This window comes from Vicugna pacos, chromosome 3, assembly GCF_048564905.1.
Source record: "Vicugna pacos chromosome 3, VicPac4, whole genome shotgun sequence".
Taxonomy (NCBI): domain Eukaryota; kingdom Metazoa; phylum Chordata; class Mammalia; order Artiodactyla; family Camelidae; genus Vicugna; species Vicugna pacos.
Genome location: NC_132989.1, coordinates 29,361,087 through 29,378,265, shown reverse-complemented (window position 1 = coordinate 29,378,265; position 17,179 = coordinate 29,361,087). Strand labels below are relative to the sequence as shown.

Here is a 17,179-nt window from a genome sequence, read left to right as displayed (position 1 = left end):
TGCAGTTTACTTTAAAATACTCCAACAACAACAAATAACAGCATCAGTATTTTAAATAAGGTAGGGGGAAGAGAGAATGAAACAAACAGAAAGAAACAAAATGTTAATAATTGTTGAAGCTGGGTACTGTTATAGCATACTTTTTTCTTTTTTGTTTGAAATTTTTCATAATAAAAAGTTTAAATTTTTTTTCAGGAAATCCAAGTTAAGCAAGGTGCACTGATACATTCAAATCCCATTCAAAAAATGATAATAAATGAAATAAAACCACACAAATATATATACATGTACATGTGTATTTAAGACAAAGACAATATGAGAGAAAATTTTTCAAGGATAAAGAGATTTCAATAAATATTTGAAAGATGAAAAGTAGCAACTAACATTTCAAAAGCAGATGCAGCTACAACCTAACTGTCAATATATGATGGTAACAATGAGCAACCAAAGGATTTGTCTCCTCAGAGTCCCTGAGAAGCAAAGGCATTGGAAACATAAGGCCCTCTGGAAGATGGAGGAGAATCACAGTAACACAAAGCATGTCCTTCACAGGATGTGAAGCTAGACTTCTCCATCCACACCTTATATAAAACAGGTATTTATTTTCCTGGGAAACTTGTCAAAATTGAACCAGTCTTAAGATGCCTCCAGACTGAAAGGCCCATCAAGTTTCAACAAATGAATTTTTTTAAAAACTAAGGTACAGGTACATCACCATGAAATTTCAGAACCAAATAAAGAGAAAACTGAGAAAATTCCAAAAGCTTCCTGGGGGTTGAGAGTTACAGCTTTGGCCTTCTCAGTGGCAATACTGGTAGCCAGAAGACAAGGGAGCAATACCTTCAAATTTTTGAGTTAAAATGATTCTCAACATAGAATTCTGTATCTACAAGACTGTCAACCAAATAGAATAAACATATTTTCAGACTTGGGAAGTCTCAAAAAATTATCTCCCAAGCAATCATTCTCAGGAAGCTCCTGGAAGGATATGCACCACCAAAACAAGGGAACAATCCAAAGAGGAAGCAGTGGAAACCAGTCAACAGGAGACCTTAACTTAAAAGGGTCAAAGTAATTCCCAGGGGGGAGAGAAAGGAAGCCTCCTAATGATGCTGTGGGGCAGACCCACAGGGCAGGCAGTCCAAACTAGAGCCAGAGAAGGGCTCCAAGAAGGACACATCCAGGAGGAAAAAATATTAACTAATCAGTGACCTAGTAAGTTTAACTAAGAGAAATAAGTTGTTTTGAGGGTATTTTACGGAGCTGTTAAATGATGTACAAAGAATTAGCTAAAAATTTCAAAGAAAACAGTGAACCAAAAAAAAAAAAGAAAGAAAGAAAAAAAGGCAATTAACTCCAAGAAAAAAGTTTAAGAAGTACAAGATAAAATATATTTCACTCAGTAATGAACTTTTACAATACAATAATATAGTTAACCGTGATCATTTAAACTAATCAAAAATTGTAACACTGGAAGAATGAAGGGGAAAGGGAAGGGTGTGCATGAATGTATGTATATGTGGACATGTTTAAGACCTAAATCTTTACCAATATTTACCAATACAGGAAATTAACAGAAAATGTCTAAAGATTAATTACTTTTAAGTACATATGTATTGTTTATAAATAAAAAAGTAAATACTCAAATAAACAGTAAAACAACTGAAAAAGCAGCTGCCTCTAGGATCAAGACTGGCTGGAGGAATTTAAGTAAATTCCTGCCATAATGTTCTTGGACTGGGAGCAAAAAATTCAACTTGTAAATTTAGAGTCAGATTATCACTGATGAAAAGCCTGCTTGGCTAGCCAGTCAGGAGTTCCAAGGGTTCAGCAGCCACTCATGGGGTTTACATTAACATGGGGTTTTAATGTCTGATGTTTAAACTATGTTCAGGTATTTCCTTGATAAAAATTTAAAATATTTAAATTATTCACAAAAAAACTGTATTATACTGCATTCTATAAATGTATAGTATAAATGTTTTATATTCTAAAGTAATTAGGAATTAATAGAAATTAATACAAAATCTCTATTTGTGGGAGTCATATCACAACTTCATTTTATTCACCTTCTCATTAACATCACAATCTGTAGTTTCCTGACATAAATAGAAAACTTTAAAAATTGTATAACAGACCACAAGAGGGTGGGTAAGCAGGCCAAAAAGCTGCAAAGAGCCTGCCAGCTGCATTCTACAAGTGGTCGTAATAGTATAAACTGAAATGGCTCATTATCCCACACGCTCCTAAAACCAACTCTGCCACTCAGTTAGGATTACAGTAGGGAAAACTACAAGTATGTGACAATGGTGAACCACCTCTGGAGTGTCTTGGGATAAAATGCTGTTGTGTCAAGAGATACAATACATTGGGCAATATGAGTACAAGGAAGCAGATTCCTAGAGCTCTGGCTGTGCCCTCAAGTAGGCAGGTTAAATTGTTGCTCCAATTCCCCATAAGGTCTGCTTAACAATCAGAGGGTCTAAGGACCTAGAATGCTCAAATGGAAAAGAAATTCCATGGTACCTCTAAACTTCTCATGTTCTTGAAACAAATTCCCATTACCAAAAAGAGTACATTAATTCATTTATTCATTCTTTTATCCATTCAGCATATACTGAGTATGTCAGGGAAGACTCCATGTACACACACAACACAAATTCTGAATGCAGTAAGTGGTAGGAAGAGGAAGTATGAGGTGTTATAAGGTATATAAATGAAGAATCTAACTTATTTCTAGAAAATCAAACCATTCTTGCCATCTAATAAAAACCAAAATTACAATGAAATTTTCCTTCAAATTGGTAAACATTGATTTCAAAGAAAAGTGTCCTTCAATTACTTACGGAGTAAATAACTACTTTAGGCAAATAACTCAAAACAGAAATATCTTTGTTAAGGGTAGTAACATTTTTTTCAATTCAGTGACTACTTATATTCATTCACTCATTCATCAAATATTTATTGAATGCCTTCTGTGAGTCAAGCTCCAGAAATACAGCACTAAACAAGTTAGACCAAGGTTGTGCCCTTATGGAACTTACAATCTAGTGAAGGATACAGATACATAAACAAGCAATTACAACCTAAGAAAGTAACCACGATGATGGGAAAACACAGAGAAAATGTGGATTCTATTGGCGCTTTAAAGAAAGATATGTTGTAGCCATGTAATTCCAAGTGGTGTGCAAATACATGAACCAAAATATTCTCAAGAAACATTAATATTCTGATTTAGAGCCCACAATTAGAGGAAGAACTGGAAGAAAGACTGGAAAGAATAAGCTGAAGAGTGAGGGAGTATGAGAAGGAATTCTAACATTTGAGTGACTACCATGTCATTTAATCCTCAAAACAACTCTCAAATGGTACATACAACGGACACTGGTACTGTATCTTTGACATTTACTCCCCTATTCAGTTACATACCACCTTGAATGACAACGTGATACTGCTTCCCAAGGTTATATATATACACAGGAACCATCTGAACTCAGTCCATCAAACCAAGCTATAACTCTAGAGGAGGCTGATATGCCAAAGTGAAGAGATGGACTTTGTTAAAAACAAAGGCTCTGGAATTCAAATGTCTGAATTTATATCTTAATTATATCACTTACTAGCTGTATGACCTGGGACAAAGTCCTTAACTTCTCTGTGCCTCTGTTCCTTCATCTATAAAATAGGGATAATTAGACCTACTTTATACAGCTATTGTGAGAAGTAAATGAACGAATATGTGTAAAACAAAATACTACTTGGCACAGAGCAATTAAGCAATAGGGAGTCAAAGGAGATTTCTCAGTGAATTGATCAGAATTATGGTTCAGGAAGATCAATTCAGCAGAATGGTACAGAGGGGAACACACAAGAAGTGGGAAAATTATGGCAAATTTTTATGAAAAGCATTAAAGGTCTAAATGAGATGATGCCAGCAGAAAATGGAAAAGAACTAAGATATCACAGAATTTGAATCAACAGGACTTAACAAATGACCAAATGTGGCAACCAGAGAGAGGAAAGAGTATAAGATGATTCTCTGATTTTCAACTTGATAGACTAACAGAATGGTAGTGCCAGGAACAGAAATAAGACTGTCTGAGAATGGTTTAGGACTACTTTAAATAAAGGAGATTCTATTATGTTTTACATGAGGAGTTTTTAAAACAATTCTTTCCTAAAAGATAATTTACATTCAGCAAGACTTAAGGCAATAATAACTATATTAGTAAGAAATGAGGTCCAAGTTTTGTAAGATGAATCTTAAAGCTGTATTTTTCACTATTCCAATAAACACGGTTCTAAAAAAACAAATCTAATACTACTTAGAGATGGAATAGCAAATAAAATTAACAACAAAATTATCAAAATGTAACACTTGCATTTCTTATTACAAAATTAGACTCAGTACCAAATATTGATACCACAGTGCATTAACATGTAATTAACTTAATTCTCAGCTTCCCACTTTAGTAAGATATGATCCCACAGGATTCTCTGTAAAGAATACTGTAACTTTCCACTATTTCTAATATAAGATTAAAGAGGTACAATTTATGGAAGAGTACTTATTAAATAATAAAAAAACCTCGTGAATACACAAATATTTAAAAAATCACACTGAAAAAACAAGGCTTCTCAAATGATTCTTACAAAGACTGATAATATTAAGAAGATAGCTTTTAAGAACTTCAGAAGCTCAAAATGTGACATAAAATCAGACTACTGAAAGTGAAAAGATAATGCAGCACTACAGGCTGTTTCCCCTACAGAAAGAGAAGCTTCAGCAGTGAAGCCATTTCCTCCCCTTTTATTACACATCTCACTTTTCCCCCTAAACATGCCCCCCATCAAAATTTAAAAAAAAAGGGAAGTCACCAGTTATCTCCATCTTGACAAGCCAAATACTTTTCTGTTTCTCATCTACAACACCTGTCAGCAACCAGCATACAAAACAGTTTATCACTCCATCATTTCTTAAACATTCCCCTTTCTGAGCTTTCCTAACACCACACACCCCTGGCTTTCACCTTCTCTCCGGCCATTTCTTCCTTGTGGACTTTCCTTTCCCACATCTGTACATTTTATACTTCCTCAGGACAAAGTCCTGTTCTTTCCAATTCTCGACCTACACCCTCTTCCTAGATGATATCATCCATTCCCTTAGTTTTAATATTGACCATAAGCCCAAGTTCATGATCTCCAGGCCCAACCTCTACTGTGAACTCCAGATTTACTTTCTTAAACTGTCAGATGATCTCTAGGTGAGTATCTCATTAGCAATTAAAACTGGACCAAATGTCCAAAATATAACTTCTGACTCTCTGTCTCTGGCCTTAAAATTATTTAATATATTCATTCTACAAATATTTACTGAGCATATGCGCAGGCACTGTGCTGTATACACTGGCACATCAATGTGAACTTTGGGAGAGATGATAAGTTGCATAAAGAACCATGAAGATATAAACAGTCTGCTCTGACAGAGAATAGGGGAAAGGGCTGCTACTTCTGATGGAATGTTCAAGATAGGCCTCCACGGTATTATATTCTCCCTCGAAAAATAACATCTACCTAGCTGCTCAACAGAAATCTATGCATCTGTTCCCCACAAACAATCTATCAGGTGGCTCTAGAAGATCCTAACTCCAAAATACACCCTGAAGTTGAAGAGTGTTCTTAAGCAAGCAAAGAAGAGAGGTGTGTATAAGTAATGACAGCTGTGACAGATGTCACAGAAGCAAATGCAGAAAGCTAAGGAAGAAAATTACAGTGAAACCTAACTCAGTCAGGAAGAAATCAGAAAAGGCTTCCTGGAGGAAGGATAATTAGGCTAAGCCCAGATGATCACTACAAAAAACTAAACAAAAGGTACAGTGAACTATGCCAAGAACCCAGAACAGCACAGCATGGCACATCCCAGAACCTAAAACAAATCCAAGGGGATAAAATCACAGAAAAGGGAGAGGGTTAGATTAAGACAAGGCCACAAGCAAGCAAGAAGTTACCAAAGATTAATGAGATCAGATTGTCAAAAGGCCCAGAAGTCAGTGTGAGAAGTCTTCCACTGGTTATAGTAGTGGTTCTCAATCTTGAGCTTCAGAATCAACCGCATAGTCTTGTTAAAAACATATATCACTGAGAACTAGTAAATTAAAGGAAACCAATATAAAGCAAACAGCCAAATAGAGAATGTGGGAAATTTAATAGGAAAAATGACCCAGTTTCAACAACAAATCATATTTTAAAAGTAGGGGGAGCTGTTATAGAATAAAAATTAAATATATTGGCAAATTCAATATGTAGACATTTTTAAGATTCTGATTCAAACAAATTTACTGTAAAAAGACATCTTGAGACAACTGAGGAAATCTGAATATAGACCAAGAATAAATAATATAAAATTTCTGTTAATTCTGTTAAATATATTAATACAATGGCTATGTTTTTTAAAAATAACCTTATTTTAAAAAAGTAAAAAGTCAAGGCTAGAGACTTCACAAAAGCCTCAGCACCACAAGCCATTTTAAGGAGTTTAGTCCTAAACTGAGTGGTTTTATACATAAGCATGAGATCATCATAGTAAAAACTTAAAAGCCATGGACTAAGCACTGCATTGAGCGCTCAACCTAACTTATCCCTTGGAGTCCAAGACAACACTGTGTTGGAGATTTTAAATTTTATACCATTATGCCTCCTGATCATGATCAGAATTAGCACTTTTTGGAGTGGGCGGAGCCAAGATGGCAGAGTAGACTCACTGATCACCCTCTCCCACAAATATACCAAGAATTACATCTACAAACCCACTGAATCACACAGAACACCTACTGAACTCCAGCAGAGTCTCTCATTTTGAAATATAGGAGGAGTCTCACAAAATCCGATAAACAAGAAGTGTATACTGTATAGCACAGGGAACCATATTCAGTATCTTGTGGTAACCTATGGTGAAGAATAATATGAGAACGAATATATGTATGTTCCTATGTGACTGAAGCATTGTGCTGTACACCAGAAATTGACACTACACTGTAAACTGACTGTACTTCAATAAAAACATATTCTAAAGAAAAGAATTAGAATTTTTCAAAAGGATGAAGTGTTGACAATAGTTGGACAAAGGCAAGAGTGATAACCGAAAGACCAATTAAGAGGCTGTTAAAACAGGTTAAGAATTCCTGCTACAGGCAATACGAGAAAATGTTCATGCACAAAGAATAAAACAAAAATACAGAAATTGTTTTTTGAACAAAACATGAATTACGTCCTATGGACATTTAACTCTAAAACAACCTTCTTCATCAAATTAGACTTCTTTCAAGAATTTTATTTTTAAAGCAATCATTTTATATTCATTGCAGTTATTGGACTTACATTTAATTCTCACTTCACTGGAAGGTGGCCTGCTAGAGGAAACCTAAGCAGTATCTTCTCCTAGAAAGCACCCTCTTTCCCAAATTCTTTAATGGAGCTTAGATAGGACAAGCATCAAAAATCTGTAAGGTAAAAGACTTAAGGCTGAAGAGAAGGGGGTAATCCTTAATCATCTTTTTCAATGGAGTAACTATGAAAGACAATATTGAAAGGCACCTAAGGCTTTACTGTCAAAAGTCTCTCCTATCCTGGAGCCCTCCAGTGGCTTATCACCACTGGGCCTTATATACTGTTTACTCTAGGAACCGACGCTTACAGGCAGAGCTATAGTTAGTTGCCAATGGCTAATTGTGTCCAAGCCTGATTTAACAACTTACGCTGACTACAACAAAACAAAACCAAAAAAGGATTCTAGAAAGGAAAGCATAGTATACTAGCATGAACACTGAATTTTAGTCTACTTAAAAACCTAAATTATATAAAAAGATACTAAACATCATTTATTATTTGGAAAATGCAAATTAAAACCACAAGATACCACTTATTAGATACCACCATTAGAATGGCTATAATCAAAAAGTCTCCAAAATGGCTAACATATTAAGTTTTATGTTAGGTGTTTTTAACAATACAAAAAAAAATCTAATTAAAAAAACTGACTAACAATATCAGATATTGGAGAGGCTGTGGAGCAAATGTAACCTTCCTACACTGCTAATGGGAATACAAAAATGGTACAACTAATTTGGAAAAGTTTGGCAATTTTTTTTAAAGTTAAGCATACACTTAGCATATGACCAAACAATCTCACTCCAAGAGAAATGAAACATATTTCTGCATAAAGACTCATTCATAAATGTTCACAACAGCATTGTTCATTATAACCCAAATCTGAAAACCACCCAAATATCTCCCAACCAGTGGATGGATAAACAAATTGTGGTATACCCATATAATGGAATACTATTCAGCAATAAAATGGAAGGAACTGCTGATAAATGCAACAACATGGATGAACCTCTGGGTCAGGAAGGGCTAAGGAATGACAGCAAAGGGGCCTGAGGGAAATTTTCGGGTGACGGGAGTTTTCTAAAACTTCATTGGGGTGTTGGTTACACAACTGAATACATGTAACAAAATTCACAGAACTGTACACTAAAGTCTCTCAACTTTATTGTACATAAATTATAGCTCAATGAAGTTTTAAAAAAACTTGAGATGATTAAATTTGCAAGTTACAAGATATGTGACATTAGCCAGTTTTCATTTTCTCACATGTACACCTCTACACACTTTTTAAAGCAATAACTTTCATATTGTACCACAGTTATTGTGCTTACACATAATCCTTCCTTACTTAAAATGGAAAAAAAGATCACATTAGTTATCTATACTGCTACTTACCCTGACAATCTCACAAGGTTGTTATGAAACATCACATGAGATTAACTGATGAGAAAGTGCTTTGGCAACTCTAAAGAACTATTACACAAACCTATAGTAGACTTCACATTTTTTTTTAAATAGACATTTTTTCACAAGAATGACCTGAGGTGCTTGGAAAGATTGGTATCCCAAAGTAAATCGTTGCCCAGAAATAGAAAGCCTATACAAATAACTTTTTAATATCCCTCCTGAACTTGCTTTCTACTGACCCTTGATTTACTGGATGGCTCAATGTAGTATTATAAGACTGCACTTACATTTTTCAAAAGAAAAACACTAAAGAAAACTTTAAAGAAGGTCGTTAGATGAGCATGTCAAGACATTTCTTTCTCAGTACAAAAGACCAAAAGCTAGATAACTGTCTTCTACTAAGCATTGGTCTAAGATGTTCACCACTGAGATCTTTCTTTCTCTCTAAACAGTCATATTTCTTCCCATTTAATACTTCAATTCCACATGTATTACTTAATGTTTACTAATGAGACCAGCTCTAGCAAGAGGGAGGTGAATAATTTTAAGATTATCAAAACCTTTTAAACCGGTGTAGTACAGTCATTTCAGACTTAAGCTGTTGCAGAATTTAACAGATTCTCATTTTTTCCTATGACTACTATACAACTGGGCTCTTTGCTATCCTATCAAGTTTGAGTGATATTTGACATTTAGCCTAGTTATATTTACAAGTTTCCACACGGCAACAAACGTGAAGGCTGCGTGGAACACATCTCTTCTTCAAATGTAGTTTCGTGACTAAAATTTTACCTAGAATTCGGGTTTATATTACATTAAGTCTAAAAATTTTAAAGTTTTTGTATCAGCAACAGGTACTGCAACCAAAAATTAACAAAGCGTGTAATACCACAAAATATGCTGCTATCGTTCTCAATTTTTGAAGACTCGTTTTTAGTAACAGTTCCAAGGAGCCAGTCAATGCTACCGCCATGCTTCAGGTGATTCAGTGCAGTTTCATTCTGGTCAGTAACAACCACAACATTTAAAGTTTCACATTTCTCCCTGTTAAGGCCGCTGGGTCTGGTATATATCTGCACACCGCCAGTTTAGGTTTCCAAGAAATCTTAAAGAACAGCAGCTTGCCTACACGCTCCTCCAGTCTTCTCTACACTCAGAAGGTTGGCCAAAACGTGCTGCTCTCTCCACAACAGCACCCAAGCTGGAATGGAGCACCCAGAGGACGATGGTCACGGGGAGGAGGGGAGAACTTTTCGGCCCAGAGGACGGCGGCTGAGGTCCAATCCAGCCCGCGCCCAACTCTACTCGCCGCCAGGGAGGCGTGTAGACCCTAAGCTCAGGCCGCGATGCTCGGTTCGGAGGGGCAGAGCCGCGCGTGGCAGCCGAGCACGACGTAAACAAACCAACCCTGACGAGGGGGAAGGGGCAACGGTGGGGGTGGGGGGTGGGGAGAGACGACCTCGCTCGAACCCTCCAGCGCAGGTCTGCAGCTACCCTGCCCCTCCTGACCGCGGCCCAGATCCTGGTCCGGGCGCGGCGCTGCCGTGCGGCCGACAACGCCAAAAGCCCCAGCACCTCTGGAACCCGAAGCCCACAAGGCCATCGTCTCCGCGCCCCTCGCCCTACAGCGCCCTACCTGAACGCGCAATCCGGGTCCCTCGCGTCCCGTCCCGGCGCGCCCAGGCCGCTCCTCTTGCTGAAAAGCTTCTGGAACAGCGTAGGGGCCATGGTACCCACGGCCAGGCCGGGGTCGCTCCTCAAGGCACTCGCCAGGCCCCTGCTCCTACAGCTGCCCCGCCACCCCCATAGGCGCCTCAGTCATATGACAGAAATTAGTCACTACAAACGGCCACGGCGCGCGGGGCGGGGCGCGAGGCAAGGCCGGCGTCCATTGGCTGGCGGTGAGCCGCATCACGTGGCGGCGCGCGGAGCAGGGTGCAAGGCGGAGGCGTGGGGCGGTGCTGGCGCCCATAGGCTCTCGAGTGGGTACCCTCACGTGGCAGCTCAGGGGGCGGGGCTTGCGCCGAGGATAGGGGCGGAGAACGAGAGGTGGGTGGGAAGACAAGGAGGAAAGCGGTCTGGTTGAGGTCTTCCTCCGTGACGCTGTCAGTTGCTATCTGAGGCGACAGTAGAGTGCCGCGGGGGGGGGGGGGGCGCCAGGGACTTTGGAGTGCAGAAGCCTCTGGCTCCCCTCACCCACAACCAAGAGAGACGCTTAGGACGCCAGGAGCATTCGACCCTCCCCCGCCATCACCTCCTCAGCCTCTGCGACTTCGCGCCTCCATCTCGCGCCTGGCGGAATCCTGAGTAGATAAGGCGCGGAGCGGACAAAGAGCGGGGCCTCGGCACCGGCTGGTCTTTGAGCCCAGGGCCACAGGCCGGCCCGCGTTGAGCCGCGAGAGGTTTGGGCTCAGAGCTTGACAGCGCGGGGCTGGCTTACTAGATCTGATGAAGGACCCTGCGAAGACACTCGCCACAGTCCTGACTCCCCAAAGAGACCAGGGACTGCCTGTTCCGGGGACTGCCTCGGCCAGGGAGTGCCGGCAGCGGCCCTCAGTGTTTCCCAGTAGTGCCTCGAACCCTTACATACCAGAAATTAGCCCCTTTGGAAGAACTGGCGATAGGGGGCTCAGGATATAGACTCAATCTTAATGTCTAAGTATGGAGAGAGAGAGGAACTCTGGAATTGTGAACAAATGGGTTTATTAGTAGGAAAACCCTACTGCACTTTTTCCATATGAACGTTCTAAAGTTACGCCCCTTGAACAGTTTATTTACATAAACCTAGCTAGTAAATATTAGTGTTCAGGGCCACTGAATGCACAGCCCTTGAGGTATCATTCACATGGAACACAGTGTTTGTTAGACACTAACGCACTCTGATACATATTTCAGATTCAAACGTTTTTCTTAGTGTAAGTTCACATGCTGTCATTTAGACACAATCATTTTAGTACTATTCAGATGATGTTGCCCAGCCTAATGCTCTCATTCTACAGTGCAAGAAATTCACTTCTGATGACTGGGCAAGATGCTGATGTGGTCCCTGTAAGAATTACTAGGGTTGGTCTTGATTTACTAAGAAGATGTAATATTTTATTTTCCTTTGACTTGTTAGGAATATAGTAACTTGTGTTCTGATTTGTTACACGTCGTATTGTTGCAACATTAATGAATTTAAATAATTGGAAAGCTTTTTAAAAATAGGGGGAAAACCTTTTCCAAAGAAAAATTTTGCTCATAAAAGACCTTATAGTCTTATTAAACGCAGGGAACCAAAATTTACTGGGGTTTGGATCAAACTGGTCTTATAAATTTTCAGCACTGTTACTCATTCATCCACTGCCCCTTCAGGATGAGGAACTCTGTACCATGGGACGGAATTCTCTGACAGTTGTCAGGAAACTATTTGTATGTGGTTTGGAAGGTTAGATTAAAGTACTTTTTTGAAAATCTCATTTAACTAGGTATACAAATCAAACTGTCTTTTCTTTAAGTGGCTACCAACTCCCACATATTTGCACCTAGAGTCTATGTGCTAAAATAAGTGGTCTTATATAGAAAAACAAAGTAATAGGCAAAATACATATCTTGAAGAATTTAAGTAGTCAACATGTTGAATTTCAATGTTACAAGAATTTTAAAAGTACTATTTTTAGGTGATTAAGAAATTAATTTTTCATTCCACAAATGTTCAAGTGCCCCTTGTCTAGGCACTGGAATTCAAAGTAAACAAGAAGGACAGAGCTAACTTTCCATAGGAGACAGTAAATAAGTACACTGTAATTTCAAACTATTAGTGTTATAAACGAGAATTAAGCAATGAAATGAGTGAGTGGGGAAGGTCTGTCTGAGGAGGTGACATTTGAGGTGCTCAGGTTAAGATTCATTCAGAGCTCCTCTGCACATTACCCAAGCTCCAGAATTACTGGGCAATACACTCTCAAAATCACAGGACTGTTCATCTATAAACTTAAGATAGATCTCTGGACTCTGGCACAAAATACTGAAATATTTCTAATGAGGCAAAAGAAGCTATGTATTTTTTTTTTCACAAAATGTGAACACAGAATGAAAATTTTGTAAGCAAAAAATGAAGTCAATACAATTTTTTGTTTTTTCTTGTGTTTTTGGGGGGGGTTTGTTCTGTTTTTTGCTCTGGAAGCAATTTTTTTAAGTTAGAAAATGCACTTCCTATAAGTCAATTAAGAATCAATCATTTGGGGAGGTTTTGGTTTTATACTAGCAAGTTTCACTAAATTAGTGCAAGTGGAAACAGGCTCAAGTCTCTCAACATAGGACCAAAAACACTGAGGAATCATGGCTTTTCAATAGCTGGCACAGAGAAGAGTAGTTCCAGGTCCCCTCCAAAGGAAGTTTATAAGTACAATAACTTTGTGTGCTTTCATCTTGGGAAAAAAGTTACTTCATGGATAATTATACTTAACACTACTTCTTCTCACATAGAAGCTAAGATATCTTTAAGTAGCCTCTTTAAATTTAGGAAGTCAGCATGTAGGAAATGTGAGAAAGAAAATAATTATTCATTAATGTTATATGAATGTAGAACTGTTGGGTTAGAAAATTAGACATAAGGTTACACTTTCACTTAGGAGTAGAAGATTCAACCTCCACTAAACCCCAACAACCTATGGGTCTCTGTCCATCTGATTCCAATAACATTAAAGACAGGGGCGGTCCTCGCAACAGACACTTTCTGGTTACCAGACATAGTAAAAAGGTCGCAATAAAACTGGAATCTTGCTCCCTTAACCACCATAGTAATAGTACAACCTCAATTGTGCTAAATTTTCCTAAAACAAATTAGATTTTCATTGATAACATCTCAGAACAAGACATACAAAATCAAGATGATCAAGTAAAAGTTCCTGAATAATATTCAGATGAACTCAGGGTACCTCAGTTTTAAAAACTCTTAACCCACAATGATTTACTTTTATATAATAAGGAGATGGCAGTGGTTTGAGGCACCAGAAAACATAAACATTCATTTATTCAATAAATATTATCTTGAGTCCCTCAAAGAGCTCAGACATTGTTCTAGACAGAGTCTATTCTACTCTCAGGAACTTAGTTCTTAATGGGGAGAGGTATAGTAAATGAGACGTTTGCAAGTAGTACTAAAAGCTATGAAAGAAAGAGTTAATAGTAAACAACTGGAGGGGACCAAATTTAGATGGAGTGATTAGGAAAGTCCTCTCCAACGATGTGAGATCTGAACTGAGGTCTAAAGAATGAAATGGGAAGATGGTGGTGAAGAACATTCTAGCAGAGAGAAGAAAAATTACAATGGCTCTGAGATAGGAATGGGTTTCACCTGTTTAAAGAGAAAAAAGTCTAGAAGAGTTGGGTACACTCTGGGAGGAGGAAGATGTTCGACATGTGGTTAGGAAGATACAAGGAGCCAGATTATGTAGGACCTTGTAAATTATAGAAATGAGATTAGATTAAATGTGATGGGAACTATTGTAGGAGTTTAGAACAGGAAAGGGAATGATTGAATTTATGATTTTAGACTACTCTGGCTGCTCTGAAGAGAAGGGGTTATAAAAGAGTAAGAATGGAAGCAGAGAAACAATATGAGTCTACTGTGTATTTTAGGCAACCACTGATGTTGGCTAAATATCTTAAAGGCAGAACCAACAGGATTTGTAATAGGAGTGAAAGGAAGAAAAACCAAGGATTGATTCCTAGGTTTTTGCCTTGAGCAACCAAATGGAAGGCATTTCCTGATAGAAAGACCAGAAAAAGTACAGGCTTGTATAGGAAAATCAAGCATATTACATTTGGATATATTAAGTTTGAATTGGCTATTAGACATCCATGTGGAGAATCTGAGTAGAATATATGGGGAGAAGCCAGGAGGGAGAGAAACTCTGTACACAGCTCATACACAGAATTTAAAATAGTGAAATGGATGAATTTACCTAGAGAGAACGTGCATATACAGAAGAGAGTCCAGGACTAAGACTTAAAGAGGACAAGACTTACAAGTATTGAAGAGGAGGATCCAGCAAAGAAGATTGAGAAGGTACAGGTGTAGCAAGATAAGAGAAGAAAATACCCAAAAAAGAGAAAGGGCTCAACTGTGTTGAATGTTGTTGAAAATTTAAATGTCCATTAGATTTGTCAACATGGACATCTTAACAAGAACAGTTTCAATGCAATTGAGTAAGCAAAAGCCTGAATGGAGTGGACTCAAAAAATAAAGAGTAGGGAGGGGATTGTAAAGCAAGTATAGACAGCAACTCTGTTTTGCTGAGAAAGGGAGAAGAAAAATGAGGATTGACAGGAGATCCTCTCAGTATGAGGAGGGTGGAAAGTTGATTGTCTTCCTTTTTTTTAATGTAAGATATTAGAGAATTTCATATGCTAAGAGAAATAATCTAATAGAGATAGTGAAACCAAGCACTTGCTACGTTCCAGGTGCTAAGAATACAATAATGAACAAGACAGGCACAGCCTTAAGAAATCAAGTAAACAAACAAGTTATTGCAGATTGTGATAAGTGCTTTTAAGGAATTAAACCTTTATCTTCAATACAAAATTGGCTTGAAATCCTCACCTTGAATTCTATTAGAAGTATACAAAAGAAGGTCCCTTATATAATGGCACACTTCTATGACAAACATTCTTTCAACAAATATTTTCCAAACACTTAATATGTTTACTGTGTGTCTGGCACCTGGGCTAGAACCTGCAAATACAATGATGGGCAAGATGTAATTCCTGTACTGGAGAAGCTTACAGTCTAGGGAGAAAAAACAGAATCTAACAGGCAATTACATTGTGATACATTGTGATAAATGCTATGATGTGGGCAAGCAGAGAATGCTGTGGGAAAACAATGAAAAACAACTAACCTTTTGGGGGAATTAAGAAGAGTTTTATAAAGGGTGAAATAAAAAGGGATTAAAAATAATGATAGGTTAAAGATAAAATGGGATAGGCTAAAGAAGATATGGGCAGGGAGAGCATGTTTCAGGCAGATGGAGCAGCACATGCTGGGCTTGGAGGCAAGAGAGAATATAAAAATTCAGTGACCCACAACAAAATCTAGTGTTAAAACTGAACAGGAGTAAGAAAACTATGTAAAATACATTTAAAAGATCAGACTTTATCCAGAGGACATTGGAGAGCTATGAGGGATTTTAAGCAGGAAACATGATCAGATGAGTATTTTAGAAAGCTCTCTCTGAATGCATTGTGGAAAATTGACTATAGGGTACAAGAAAAATGGTTGAGAAACTAGCAAAGAGGCTTTTACTCTAAGCTAGGCAAGAAAGTAGTGGCATGAACTCAGAGAATAGCCAAAGGAATAGAGGGGTGTGTAAAATATTGACAGCTATATAGGATTCAAAATCAACAAGACTTCATGTTGACTACCTGTGAAAAAATAAGAGTAAGGGAGGAGTCATCGGTGATGGCCAAATTTCTGGTTCAATAACTTGGATAGATGAAGATATCTAACACTGAAACAGATGACAGGAGAAAGAACTGCTTTGGGGGGAAGATAAATTCAGATTGGGGTATGTTGAGTATGAGATATCACGAGAATCCCTATAGTAATGACAAGTAAGCATTTGGCTACAAAGACCTAGAACTCTAGAAAGGTCTTGGTTGAGTCCGTCAGTCAGGATGTTCTGAGGTGCACATGCTAGAAAACCCAAATTAAACTAGCATAAACAAAAAAAAAAATTAGCTCGCATAACTAGAGCTGAAGTAGAAGACAGTTTAGGCACAGCTGAATCCAAAGACTGCAACATTGATATCAAGAATCCAGTTTCTCCATCCCAGCTCTAATTTCTCTGCGTGAACTCCATTGTCAGTCAGGGCCTCCATTTGTGAACACATGATAACTGCCGGCAGCTTTCCTTTCAGATAAAACTCTTTCAGATAGAAATCCAAGAGAAAAAGGGAGAAGTCTGTATCCCAGCATTCCCAGAAAAAGCTCTGAGATTTAATCCGATAGGATCATTTTTGGCCTTGCACCCATTTCTGAACTAATCAATGTGCCAGAGTTAGGAGGGTCCTGTTAATTAACATAAACCATTAAAGGCCCACTCCTGGAACTAAGGGTGGGGTCCACCCCACCTAAATGACTTGGAAACTCAAAATCCAATTGCGATGGAGGTGGAGGGGAAGAGTAATACAATGATAACAAGATGTAGTTCCTACATTTAAGAACTTTATAATCTAGTGGAGAAAAAAATAGAATTTAAAGACATTTACAGTATATTGTGGTAAATGCTATGATGGTGACAAATACAGGCTGCCATGGGAATATAAGGAAAGACATCTTTTGGGAGACAGATGCAGAGACAGTCACCACACATGTCCACTACCACTATCTATGGCAGTCTGA

At 38.2% G+C, this 17,179-nt stretch overlaps 1 protein-coding gene across 2 annotated transcripts in view; it reads right to left on the bottom strand.

The window, feature by feature from the left end:
* FNIP1 (folliculin interacting protein 1) overlaps window positions 1-10,617 on the bottom strand; it is a 109,743-nt gene extending 99,126 nt beyond the window's left edge. The window contains exon 1 of one of the 2 annotated variants that reach the window (XM_006212841.4): window positions 10,430-10,617. In XM_006212841.4, coding sequence (XP_006212903.2) covers window positions 10,430-10,521 — 92 coding nt within the window. In that variant the 5' untranslated portion in view covers window positions 10,522-10,617. The remainder of the gene's footprint in view (window positions 1-10,429) is intronic. The other variant, XM_006212842.3, reaches the window with a different exon arrangement.
* Window positions 10,618-17,179: the final 6,562 nt, after the last annotated feature.